The following is a 13,160-nucleotide window of genomic DNA, read 5'->3' on the forward strand; positions in this document are numbered from 1 at the left end:
GTCCAGGATGTCCTTGCCTATGTGACTCAGTCACCTTCACGTGGATTCTCATGCTCCATGGCTATAGCAGGAGTCTGAGAAAGAGAAGGAACATTTGCACGTGGCTTTTCAATCCATTGCTTACATTAAGTTTGCTACGCTTTCATCTGACCAAAGCAAATCACATGCTCAATTCCACTGTCATGTGGGATGACACACTCAAGGGCCAGAACACAGGAAGGCACAGATATTGGGACTTTAATACAATTAACCTACCACAATCATGGTTCAAAACCATGCTGTTTTTACCCTGCTTTCCACAGTTTCAAATGTGATATTTCAGAGTCCAAATGAGTTTTGGAAATGGCATCAAATGTAACTTTGTGGGTTTCAAAAGAACAGTAAGAAGTGTGGAAAATGAAAATATGTCTATTATTTTAGGCTGATCCTGGGGAAGCACCATCAGAAGCTCCGAGTGAAGCCAGGCCAACTCCAGCAGAAAACGGTGTGAATCACACGACGTCCCTGACACCCAAACCACCCTCCCAGGCTCTGCACAGCCAACCGGCTCCAGGTAAACATTCCGAGGAAAGAGCTGCACTACGTAACCAGCAGCCTCTAGTTTGTCCACACTAAAAGCGGGCAGCATGACTGAGTTAGCATCATCAGGCGAGGGAGACACATGGGCTCAGGAGGCAGTCCAGAAATGTTTGCTGAGGGATGAATAACAGAAGGAAGGAAGGGAGGGACGAAAGAAAGAAGGACTCGTAAGTGCTCATCTAGCTCTGCTGGTAGCTTGTGAAACCAAAACAAAATATCACCCAGATTCCCCATGTCTTCATTTAGTGATGGATGTTGGTCCATCTGCTGGCAGGGTGTGTGAGGGGTTCTTCAAACACCTTGTACTTTATGCTTTAGAAGCACATTCTTAGTTCTGCTTCACTAAATTAAGTCTCTACCAAGAATTCCTTCCCGTCTCTCCAACTCTCTTTTCACTAATTTTAAGTGCCAACCACGTGCTGAGCGTGCTCAGCCCTTCACATGGATTATCTCATTTCACTCTCAGAGCAGGCCTCTGAGGGCTGATTCCACCATCGTCCCCACAGTACAGATGAATAAATTGCAGGTTTAAATTGCAGAAATAAGTTACTTCTTGAAGGCCACGTTGCTAATGAAGAGTGAAGGCAAAACTGACACCATTCTCCATGATCCTAAAATTCTTCCCTTTAGCTCCTTGCTCCTACTGAGGCCACTTAAGAAAAGAGGTTGTTGAGATTAACAATATTAAGGAGTGACTTAAGTGTAAAGAAGACGTGATATTTTCAAATGGAGATTTTATGTACCAAACACAAACACTGTGTGTTTCTAGAATATGAATAAGTCATTTAAATAGCGAATAATCTTGTGCTTTTGAGAGTAAGAGAAAACTTAGTATTTTAGCATTTGATTTTTTTAACTGGGTGTTTTAGAATCATTTGACTTACAGAATCATTTTTAAAATAACACAGAATACATTACAAAAATGGATCCCTTTTCTCTGGTGTTAACATCGGTCAGAGTCAGACCAGGAAATTAGCATTGGCATAATGCCTTGAATTAAACCATAGACTTTGAACTTCACCTGCCTTCCACTACTGTCTTTATTGTTCCAGGTTCCAACTCAGGATCCCACACTATATTAATTGTCATGTGTCCTTAGCCTCTTTGAATCTGTAACAGTCCCTCAGTCTGTTCATTTTTCCATGCCCTGTGCACTTTTAGAGTACTGGTCCGTTATTCTGCAGACGACCCCTCAATTTGGATTGGCCCAATGTTTTCTCACGGTTAGATTGGAGGTGTGCGTTTGTGACAGGAATGTCACAGAAGCGATGCTGTTCTCAGAGCATCATGTCAGGAACACCTGATGTTGCTGTACCTCATGTTGGGTCACTTGATTAAGGTGCCACCTGCCTGATTCCTCCACTTAGAGTTGTACTTTTCCCCTTTATAGTTAATAAATATCTTGGGGGAGAGACTTTAAGACCATGAGACTATCCTGTTTCTCCTTAAACTTTTGACCAGTGACTTTGGCACCCAGTAGGTCTTGCCTGCAACTTTGTTCCTGCCTGCTGACCTACCAGTGGTCTTTGTAAAGGACCACTTGTCACTCCTGATTTTGCCAGAAGGTGGCAGTAGCATTGTCAAAACCGAATTTGTTGACAGTTTTGATTCAAAGTGGAGAGATGTCCTTTCTCTCTATAAGTGGAGCATATAGGTTCACATTTAACTTGTTTGACCCAAAATTACAAAATGAAGACATTTCTTAGAATGTTTTTAGGATAATTGTCTTCAGGAATTTGTAATCTGTAATAAAGAAACTTAGAGACCAGAGCCAAACGTTGTTTTACAGGAAGAAGATAATTTTAAAAGTTATAGGAGGCTATTTATTTTGTCTTTTTATTTTAGGTTCTGTAAAGGCACCTGCCAAGACAGAAGATCTTATTCAGAGCGTTTTAACAGGTAAATACCATCTTCCCCTCTAAGGATTTAGACACCTGAATATTACACAGTGTAAGTATTTAGAGGGGAGGAAATTTTATCTTTGAAATATAACATGATTGGTATTTCTTTTCTAAAACCATCTACAGATATATCCTGGTTCAACTCATGTTACATAATGTAATCACAGAGACGTAACCATACTTGGCAGATAGGACCTTATTGATATAAAAAATAACATATTTTCATATATTTTGGAATCAAGGAAGAGTTTCATGTTGGGAATGTGACCCAATGAACAGGAATGCAGTCTTCCTGAAGTACCCACAATAAAGCATGTTTTAGAAATGCAGAATATGGACTATTTTTGACCATAGAATACACAGTGTTTAAGAATGATGATACAGTTTGGAACTACTTTATAGTCAGTAAGTTTCTTAAACTAGTAGGACTAAAATTGGTATGAGCTTTCTTTAATAAAGTGAGCAGTGTGTAGCAGAATGTAGCATGCTGGCCCGATATACAACAGAAATGTACACCAAAGCAGAACTACGGGTCAGAAGCCCAAACCGTAAACAACCCAAATATCCATAACCAAGAGCGTGGAGAAATAAATTATGGTTTAGTGACAGAATAAAATAGGATTCATCTGTAGCTGTAAACTACAATTACACAGAACTACATGGATAAAATTTATAAGCATAGTGTTGGAGAAGGGAGGACAGGCACAAAAGGGCACATTCTTTATGATCCCAGCTACATAAAGTTCAAAAACAGGCAACAGTGATTTGTGTCCTTAGAAACAAGGGTTTGGATTCTACATGGAGGGTGGGTGCAAGGGCAGGAGTCACAAAGAGGCCTCTGGGGTCAGATAGTATCCTGATTTGGGTCTAAGTGGTGGCTATAGAAGCCTGTTCACTTTGTGAAAATTGAAAGGAATGTGTATTTATGATTTCAACAAAATAACCCATAAAATATGCATCAAAAATTATTTTAGTGATGTATGAAAAGAAAACGTGTTTATAGACTTCCTTCCATGAGAAACAATAAAATGTTCGCACATGAAACAAGAGAAAAAATTAAATCGGAGCATGATTGCAATATTATTTAAAAATATACAAATGTGTAGATGAAAAGTGGGTATTTGTATTGATATATTAGCAGTGATTATATCAGGGTGGTTTGCTTATGAGTGCTATGTATTTCCTTATATAAATGGACATTTTCTTTATGTTCAAGGACATATTCAAAAAGTAGCCTTTTATCCACAGATTTTTTAAAAAATAGTACTTTCAGTGGGATTGTTTTTAATCATACGTTAGAACACCTGGAACCTTGTCCCTAAACTTGCCATAGCTGACACATTGCACATCATTTTTTAAAGAAGTGGGGTTGAATATGTCACCAAAACAGCAGCGATTCCTTAGGATTATAAATTTTAACATAATAAGTCATTATGCAACCATAATGAGTCCACTCGGGCCTGAGGGAAACCGTTAAACAAATGGACCTGTTTCTCTCCCTGGCCTCCTTCTCAAAAGGAATTGAATGTCAGGAGAATAGATCCATTATTAAAAGGGAAGCATATTTCAATTCCTTAAAGACCTTAGCATTTAAGAACATAAATTATTACTCTGATATCAATGTTTATCCACTAGACATTCCATTTCCTATTTAGGTCTGTTGTTATTCATGGCATATATTATATCTGAATCTCTTGACACTGCTAAATATTTATAATAACTTATTTTTGTTCCCAGAAGTGGAAAGTTCACATGCAAGGATTGGAAACATGTGAACCATGACTTAATCTAGGTCTAAATAAATGATAATTCATTGAATTTAAGGCACCATCCATTTTCAGGTATCCCGTTACTCATGGAGTGCCAAAAAGGAAAAGCACCAACAAATTGTGACTATCCATTGACTATATGATGCATCTTAGTTTTAGAAATATTAACATATTTTTAAGTGCATATTCTAAAATTGATTAAATAAATCAATAAAATGCAGACTGTTTTAAGATCGAGCTCTGTCCCATTAAGTGTTTTCTTAGCATTAAATAAAATACTATGTAGTCATGTAAGCTACCACTAACCTCATGGTGCGTTTGGGCAAATCACAGTAAGGACCTTCCTTCATCTTACTAATTTATACTGGAGCAATGTTGTGAGAAACATACAAACCTACCATGTCCATCCTGTGAATAGTGGCCCTGAGAAATGGTGTTCAAGAACCTGTGCAAACATTTGTTAAGCGAGAAACTGTTAAAAAACTGCATTAATTCTTTCATTTCATCATCACCATAACAACCTTAAGAAATAGACATTGTGTGATCCTTAAAGTGAATCCTTTTGGTGCCCACCCAAGTTGCTTCTACCGTCTGGTGCACCCAGTTCCCAGCTGTAGTGAACGATGGTTGCTAACAGCTCAGAACTTCCTCTGCTTTTGAAAACTGTCTTCATGGAAGGCACACTGGTTGGGAAGAGGGATTTCTCATCTGAGAAATATCTAGCTGCTGTGTCAGGTACTGGATCATGCAGCATGTCTCATTATGTCTCTTTGAGCTACTTGTTACACAGTTGTGTCTCTGACAATGCCCTGATGCATTTGATGTTCTAGGCATCAAAGATTTGTATCAAAGCAGGTGTAGTGCTATTTGCAAACATTAGCAAACCACACAGAGAAGGCAATGGCACCCCACTCCAGTACTCTTGCCTGGCAAATCCCATGGATGGTGGAGCCTGGAAGGCTGCAGTCCATGGCGTCGCTAGGAGTCGGACACAACTGAGTGGCATCACTTTCACTTTTCAGTTTCATTCATTGGAGAAGGAAATGGCAACCCACTCCAGTGTTCTTATCTGGAGAATCCCAGGGACGAGGTAGCCTGATGGGCTGCCGCCTCTGGGGTCGCACAGAGTTAGACAAGACTGAAGCAACTTAGCAGCAGCAGCAGCAAACCACAGGGAGAAATGAAGATTGTGTAGGAGGTCGTTCATTAAAAGAAAGAAAATTGCCCCCAGCTGAAAGGAAGCCCCCTCTCCAGGGAGCTTATGCCTCTGCCACTGACATTGCCAAGTATGTTGCTTCAAGGTGAAACTGACCCTGTAGTACAGTTCACAGCTGCAGAGCGCCCCCTGGGGTCAGGCAGAAGCAGACCCCGGCCGAGACCGCTTCAGCTGCTGCTGCTTCCGTACCTGCTGCCCTCACTCCCCTCCTGAGGGCCCTGCGGTAGATCACACAGAGCCTTGGGCTGTTTCTGGGGAACTCTAACCTTTAAAAAACTTACCAGTAGAGAAACTGAGTCTGAGAAATTTGATAACATAGTCACAAAGTTAGCAAGCAATAGCCAGCACCCGGGAGCACCGTCCAACCTGCAAGCCCTGCCCTCCAGCCGGTGGGCCAGGGTCAGACAGATAACTGCTCAGCAGCCGAGACTCTGCCCACCCAGCCCTCCCACCCTCTCAGCTCTCATACCCATTTGTTGCAGAAGTAGAAGCGCAGACGATTGAAGAGCTGAAGCAGCAGAAGTCGTTTGTGAAACTTCAAAAGAAGCACTACAAGGAAATGAAAGACCTGGTTAAGAGACACCACAAGAAAACCACCGACCTCATCAAAGAGCACACTACAAAATACAATGAAATCCAGAACGACTACTTGAGAAGGAGAGCAGCTCTGGAAAAGACAGCCAAAAAGGACAATAAGAAAAAGTAAGTTGAATGGGTATTTTTTCTGTGTTTTATAGTATAAAGGAAGAAAGTCATTTGCGTGGATTTTCAATGTTTTTTGAATGGACAAACTACAATTTAAATGATTTTCTATTGTTGAACATAAGGGGTGTTTTATTATTTGCTATTGCAAGAAATGTAGTGATAAATATGTATGGATAAATCTTTCACATATTCTTAATTATTTTCTTAAAATTCTAGAAATGAGATCCCTAGATCAATTTAAAGACTTTTCTGTTTCAGTTTGTAGCTATCAGCAAGATATGAAAGTGCAAACCAATCGAGGAAAAATTGATGCTTTTAGTATCTTAATCTGCACTTGTTAAGTTGAATTTTTGGCATATTTATTGTCAATTCATATTTCTTCCTTTGCAAATTGTCATATTGTGATCTTTACTTGACTTTTTAAATTGAAATATAGTTGATGATTTTCAGTGTTTTGTACCATGTTTTGGATCTATACCACTGCAAGAAGGAAAGCCACCCAACCCGCTCCTCTCTCTACAGCTCTGGTGTCCCCTCAGTTTACTTTTGCTTGTGAATTTCTTTATTTGACCAGATTTTGAGACTAGATACACAGGAAGTACTACCCTTGAGTTCTAGCCTGTAGGCCCAAGACCAGCTGGTTGACTAGCCATATTGCAGCTGATATGCAATGCAGGAGACACAAGTTCGATCCCTGGGTCGGCAAGACCCCCTGGAGGAGAGCATGACAACCCATTTCAGTATTCTTGCTGGGAAAATCCCATGGACAGAGGAACCTGATGGGTTACATATGGTCCATGGGGTTGCTAAGATTTGAACATGACTGAAGCAAGTGAGCATGCAACTTGCAACCTGGGGGAAATGACATTTTGCTGTGGTCTAGAACCTCACTGAAGAGGCAACTGGTCTTATTGAAAAGAGAATCTCTACTACCCTTTGCTGCCCTCTCTGAAACCCACAAACCTCTGTCCAGATAATGCCTTTTCAGGGCCTAAGCCCCACAGTTCCAGGTACTCAGATAGTTCTGGGGAGAAACATCTCTCACATATTCATTCAACCAATGGAGGCATAGCAATGAACATGACCTATTCAGTTATCACCCCAGCGTGCCTAAGATGGTAATGTGGGAAAATATGAGAGCATAAAAACTGAGTCAGGAAGACTATACCATTCCTTCCTTTTACTTCCTTGCTCCGTATTCCAATCCCGATGCCAAGTTAGAGCGAGGTAAGAGGCCTTTTCCAGATGCATCTTGTGACATATGTTTTAACATGTGCTTAACTTTAAAACAATCAAGATCTAGTACATGGGTATTTTAAATCTGCAAAATCATCATTTTTTTAGGCCTGGAGCAGCCTTAGAAGCCATCTAGGTGAACTGCTGTCAATTCTTCAAGAAGGAATCTGAAAACTAAAGGCTTAGCATTTACCCACAGTTACAAACAGTTCAGGCAAAGCTTGGCCTAAAACTTCTCCTGAATTTCTATGTTAGTGCTATATATTTAGTCATTTGTTTATTCCTATATTTATTTACTTATAAGTCATATCATGCAAACTTCCAATAGACTACTGAAGTAACTTATCATAGAAGACATAAAAAAACAAATCCTATAAAAGTAGGAAAAAAACCCAAAAAGTACACACATACACATGCACACAGCCTGTCTACCAGCTGCCAGACCTGCTTCCTAGTGCGTGAGTCATTAGCCACAAACAGTGACACACTGTAATTAAAGTGTTTTTCAAGTACAAGATACACACCAGAATTCAAAGACTTCACTAAAAAACTCATGTTTTAAATTAACATATATTGATTTTACTTTAATTCTATACTGAAATGATCAAGCTATGCAAAATACATTATTAAACTTTATTTTACCCATTTCTTTTTCCTTCTTAAGATAGCTATGTCAAAAAAAATCAAATACATGGCCCATATTATATTTCAACTGGACAGCACTAACCTTTTAATGTAATTTCTGTCCTTGAACCCTGAAGTTAGCTCTTAGCTTCTGAGAAAAGGAAATGTGGGTTAGATAATTCTCCTTATCTGGTTAAAGGAAACTTGCTTTCTTTTCTAAGAGGAAGAAACATTTTCCTGGTATCACTAATAAATCACAAAGAAAAAGATTCAATGCATCTCTTGGACCATATGCAGGCAACATTAGGCAACAGGGAATAATGCCTTCAACCTTGTTTTTGAGGATGATGCAGAAACATCATCCCTTGGTTATTTTTCTATACTTTCAACAAACAAACAAAAATTCTTAAGCATCTAGCATCAGAAAATACATCAGGAGAAACTTTTTTTCCAAGAGGCAAAGCCACTGAGATCTGATTATGTTTGTCCATCTCCCTATGATACATGCGAAAATCCTGAGAACACCTCAGAGTAATAAATGGACATAATGTCCATAAAATCCCACTGACTTTCTTTGTGTTTAGAAAGTATAGTTATTTTCACAAAATATATTAATTTGTGTGTGTGCTGTGCTGAGTCACTCAGTCATGTCTGTCCGACTCTTTGCGACCCCACCAGGCTTCTCTGCCCATGCGGACTCTCCAGGCAAAAACACTGGAGTGGGTTGCCATGCCCTCCTCCACGGCATCTCTGCAACCCAGGGGTTGAACCCAGGTCTCCCACAGTACAGGCAACTCTTTACCATCTGAGCCATCAGGGAAGCTCAGGGAAAGATATAAGCATCTGAATGCAGAGTTCCAAAGGATAGCAAAAAGAGATAAGAAAGCCTTCCTCAGCAATCAATGGAAAGAAATAGAGGAAAACAACAGAATGGGAAAGACTAGAGATCTCTTCAAGAAAATTAGAGATACCAAGGGAACATTTCATGCAAAGATGGGCTCGATAAAGGACAGAAATGGTATGGACTTCACAGAAGCAGAAGATATTAAGAAGAGGTGGCAAGAATACACAGAAGAACTGTACAAAAAAGATCTTCACGACCAAGATAATCACAATGGTATGATCATTCACCTAGAGCCAGACATTCTGGAATGTGAAGTCAAGTGGGGCTTAGAAACCATCACTACAAACAAAACTAGTGGAGGTGATGGCATTCCAGTTGAGCTATTTTAAAATCTGAAAGATGATGCTGTGAAAATGCTGCACTCAATATGCCAGCAAATTTGGAAAACTCAGCAGTGGCCACAGGACTGGAAAAGGTCAGTTTCATTCCAATCCCAAAGAAAGGCAGTGCCAAAAGGTGCTCAAACTACCGCACAATTGCACTCATCTCACACACTAGTAAAGTAATGTTCAAAATTCTCCACGCCAGACTTCAGCAGTACATGAACTGTGAACTTCCAGATGTTCAAGCTGGTTTTAGAAAAGGTAGAGGAACCAGAGATCAAATTGCCAACATCCGCTGGATCATGGAAAAAGCAAGAGAGTTCCAGAAAAACATTCTGCTTTATTGACCATGCCAAAGCCTTTGACTGTGTGGATCACAATCAACTGTGGAAAATTCTGAAAGAGATGGGAATACCAGACCACCTGACCTGCCTCTTGAGAAACCTACATGCAGGTCAGGAAGCAACAGTTAGAAGTGGACATGGAACAACAGACTGGTTCCAAATAGGAAAAGGAGTACATGAAGGCTGTATATTGTCACCCTGCTCTTTTAAATTTATATGCAGAATACATCATGAGAAATGCTGGGCTGGAAGAAGCACAAACTGGAATCAAGATTGCTGGGAGAAATATCAATAACCTCAGATATGCAGATGACACCACCATTATGGCAGAAGGTAAAGAGGAACTAAAAAGCCTCTTGATGAAAGTGAAAGAGGAGGGTGAAAAAGTTGGCTTAAAGCTCAACATTCAGAAAATGAAGATCATGGCATCTGGTCCCATCAGTTCATGGGAAATAGATGGGAAAACAGTGGAAACAGTGTCAGATTTTATTTTGGGGGGGCTCCAAAATCACTGCAGATGGTGACTGCAGCCATGAAATTAAAAGACGCTTACTCCTTGGAAGAAAAGTTATGACCAACCTAGATAGCATATTGAAAAGCAGAGACAATACTTTGCCAACAAAGGTCCATTTAGTCAAGGCTATGGTTTTTCCAGTGGTCATGTATGGATGTGAGAGTTGGACTGTGAAAAAGGCTGAGCACCGAAGAATTGATGCTTTTGAACTTTGGTGTTGGAGAAGACTCTTGAGAGTCCCTTGGACTGCAGGGAGATCCAACCAGTCCATTCTGAAGGAGATCAGCCCTGGGATTTCTTTGGAAGGAATGATGCTAAAGCTGAAACTCCAGTACTTTGGCCACCTCATGCGAAGAGTTGGCTCATTGGAAAAACTCTGATGAAGGGAGGGATTGGGGGCAGGAGGAGAAGGGGATGACAGAGGATGAGATGGCTGGATGGCATCACTGACTCGATGGACATGAGTCTGAGTGAACTCCAAGAGTTGGTGATGGACAGGGAGGCCTGGCGTGCTGCGATTCATGGGGTCACAAAGAGTCAGACACGACTGAGCGACTGAACTGAACTGAACTGAATATGTAATGGGCTTGTTCTTCCTAAATGAATCAATAACTACATTTCAGATGTATTTTTTATTGCGCTAACAATGGTTTGTAAGTTTCATGTGTGCAATATTATATTAGATTAGTTTCTTATTCAAATACCCATCATTTCAACTGAGCTTCCACCTAATGCAAAGAGCAGATCATTCAAAGACAGTTTCCATCAGGCACTGTGTTGTTCCCAGAGCATAGACCGCACTTTCTAGATGGCTGTCCTATGGCAAGCAGCACTGCCGCTCCCTCATACTGTGTCCTCAGAAAAACTGCCTCACTGAACCTGTTTCCTCAGATACAAACTGGAGGTGGTTGTGCCTTCTAGTTGGCTTATCGTGAAAGCCAGAAGCCAAGCAGAGCATCCCTGTTACCTGCTGAGTGGTCACGAAATGTAACCCTGGTGCCTCTGCTGTGGTGGCTGTCACTCATTCAAGCATCACCTTTCTCTTCTGGCTGCACCAGTTTCCTGCTACAGAAGATGACAAATGTATCTCATGTTCGTGCCAAGACAGAGGTCGCCCCACCAACACTCTGATGCTGATAAATAGCCTTATATTCGTGCAGAATAGAGGGCCACTTCAATGCTGCCATGCGATGCCGATGTTTAGATCTTAGAGGGAATTCTGAATGCTTTATTTGACAAATTAGGATCTTAACACTAGCTTCTACCAACTGCTTCTCCATATGGCACCACTGTGTTGACCTAATTCAAAGAGAAAGCAAGAGGAATCAGTACCAGCTGATCCAAGAAACCTCTTCCACTTGGTCACAAGTGAAAGCGCAGAGACAGAATCTGATGTTCTGGGTGGTTCTTCCTGCAGAGGTTTCTATGTAAATTAAAAGAACAGACCTGCTTCTAGTACTGTTTCCAACACTGCTTCTCTTCCTATTTGACCTAAAGAAGTAAGAACACAAAATTTGAAGGAACCACACTATATACTTTAGCACAATAATAAGTTAGTGAGAATTGCTTTGTTTTGTTTCAACATTAGTCCTAAACTTCTAAATATCTGTGTAATTATCTATGAATAACTCAAAGGAACTCCCCTTGCACAGAGTGAGCTCTTGACAAATATATTATAATGAACTCAATTCATCCTCCTTTCTCTTGGAACCAAAGTGACATTTGGGTGGAGATATCAATGAAGTCGGTTCAGCTCCCAGAGAAAACTATGTTAATGACAAATCTTTGCTATTAAAAGATGTCAAGAAACAGAACATGTCAGGTGGGAGTGTTGCCGTGCCGTCTGCGTATGCTCTCTGTTGTCAATTGGCATCATCTGGAAGCAAAATTCAGCACCTTTTTAACTTCACCTACAGCATTATCAATGCTGTATGGGAGAAATGTACAGGAAATGCATACAAGAGATGTAGCTGGGAATTGCGTTATGCATTCTACGTTAAAAAAACAAAAGCCTCAAAAAGTCCTTATTAGACATTGTTTTTCCCAAGAGGCTTATCCTCTTCGGCACCACCATGAGGAAACCTAGCTACCTGGCTTTCCTTTTCGGCCCCTACCTCTTTGTAGCACAACCCAGATTTCATCTACTTTCCGTGTTTGGAGACCCTCTCTTGCTAAGCTTGTCCTTGGGGTATCAGCCTCTGTCTCAAGTGGTTTATTGACTAATTATTTCCAAACACATTCCTCTCTCTAGGAAGGACTTTGCTGAGCAGCCGTCTCTCTACCTTGCTCTGAACTGCACATTTTGCGAGCCGATCTCTTTGTCTCTGCAGATCAGAACCCAGTAGCCCTGACCATGTCTCATCAACAATTGAACAAGACCTTGCTGCCCTGGATGCCGAAATGACCCAAAAGTTAGTAGATCTGAAGGACAAACAGCAGCAGCAGCTGCTTAATCTTCGACAAGAGCAGTATTATAGTGAAAAATACCAGAAGCGAGAACACATTAAACTGGTAAGCCTGAAAAATGTGATTTATGTGTCTATACCCAAAACTTTTTTTCTATAAAGAATATTGTTAAAATTAATTTATCTAATTGAAGGGATAATTACTTTACAATATTGTGATGGTTTTTGCCATACGTGGATTGGCCATAGGAATACATGTTTGATTCCCTTGGATAATGTTAACAGGAGGCAGCAGCAAGTTTGGCTGGCACTTCCATTTTGCTTCCTTATTGAGTAATCTTATTTTGTTACCAGGTTATGGAGAGAGGTAAGATGCATTTCTCAGATCCATATTGTGACATGTGACTTAACACATGCTTGACATGAAAGCATAATCAAAACTTAGGAGCTGGATTTTAAAAAGCAACAAAGTCATCATTTCTTAGAAATGGAAATTACATGAGGCAAATAGCATCTACTATACTAATATTTTGTAAATTCCATTATTCTAACATCTTTTCTGAACTCCTCTCTGTTCTCCAATGAGGCTATGCTTTATTTTTATTTTCACTAATTCATTTTTTGGCTATAATCATTTGGG

The 13,160-nt window shown here is 40.3% G+C and overlaps 1 protein-coding gene across 1 annotated transcript in view; it reads left to right on the top strand.

Annotated features, from left to right (window-relative positions):
- PLCB1 (phospholipase C beta 1) overlaps positions 1-13,160 on the top strand; it is an 854,775-nt gene that overhangs the window by 719,980 nt on the left and 121,635 nt on the right. Inside the window, exons 24-27 of the mRNA XM_068987480.1 lie at positions 421-553; positions 2,425-2,478; positions 5,948-6,167; positions 12,446-12,626. Coding sequence (XP_068843581.1) covers positions 421-553; positions 2,425-2,478; positions 5,948-6,167; positions 12,446-12,626 — 588 coding nt within the window. The remainder of the gene's footprint in view (positions 1-420; positions 554-2,424; positions 2,479-5,947; positions 6,168-12,445; positions 12,627-13,160) is intronic.

Source organism: Capricornis sumatraensis, chromosome 15 (assembly GCF_032405125.1).
Source record: "Capricornis sumatraensis isolate serow.1 chromosome 15, serow.2, whole genome shotgun sequence".
Taxonomy (NCBI): Eukaryota; Metazoa; Chordata; class Mammalia; order Artiodactyla; family Bovidae; genus Capricornis; species Capricornis sumatraensis.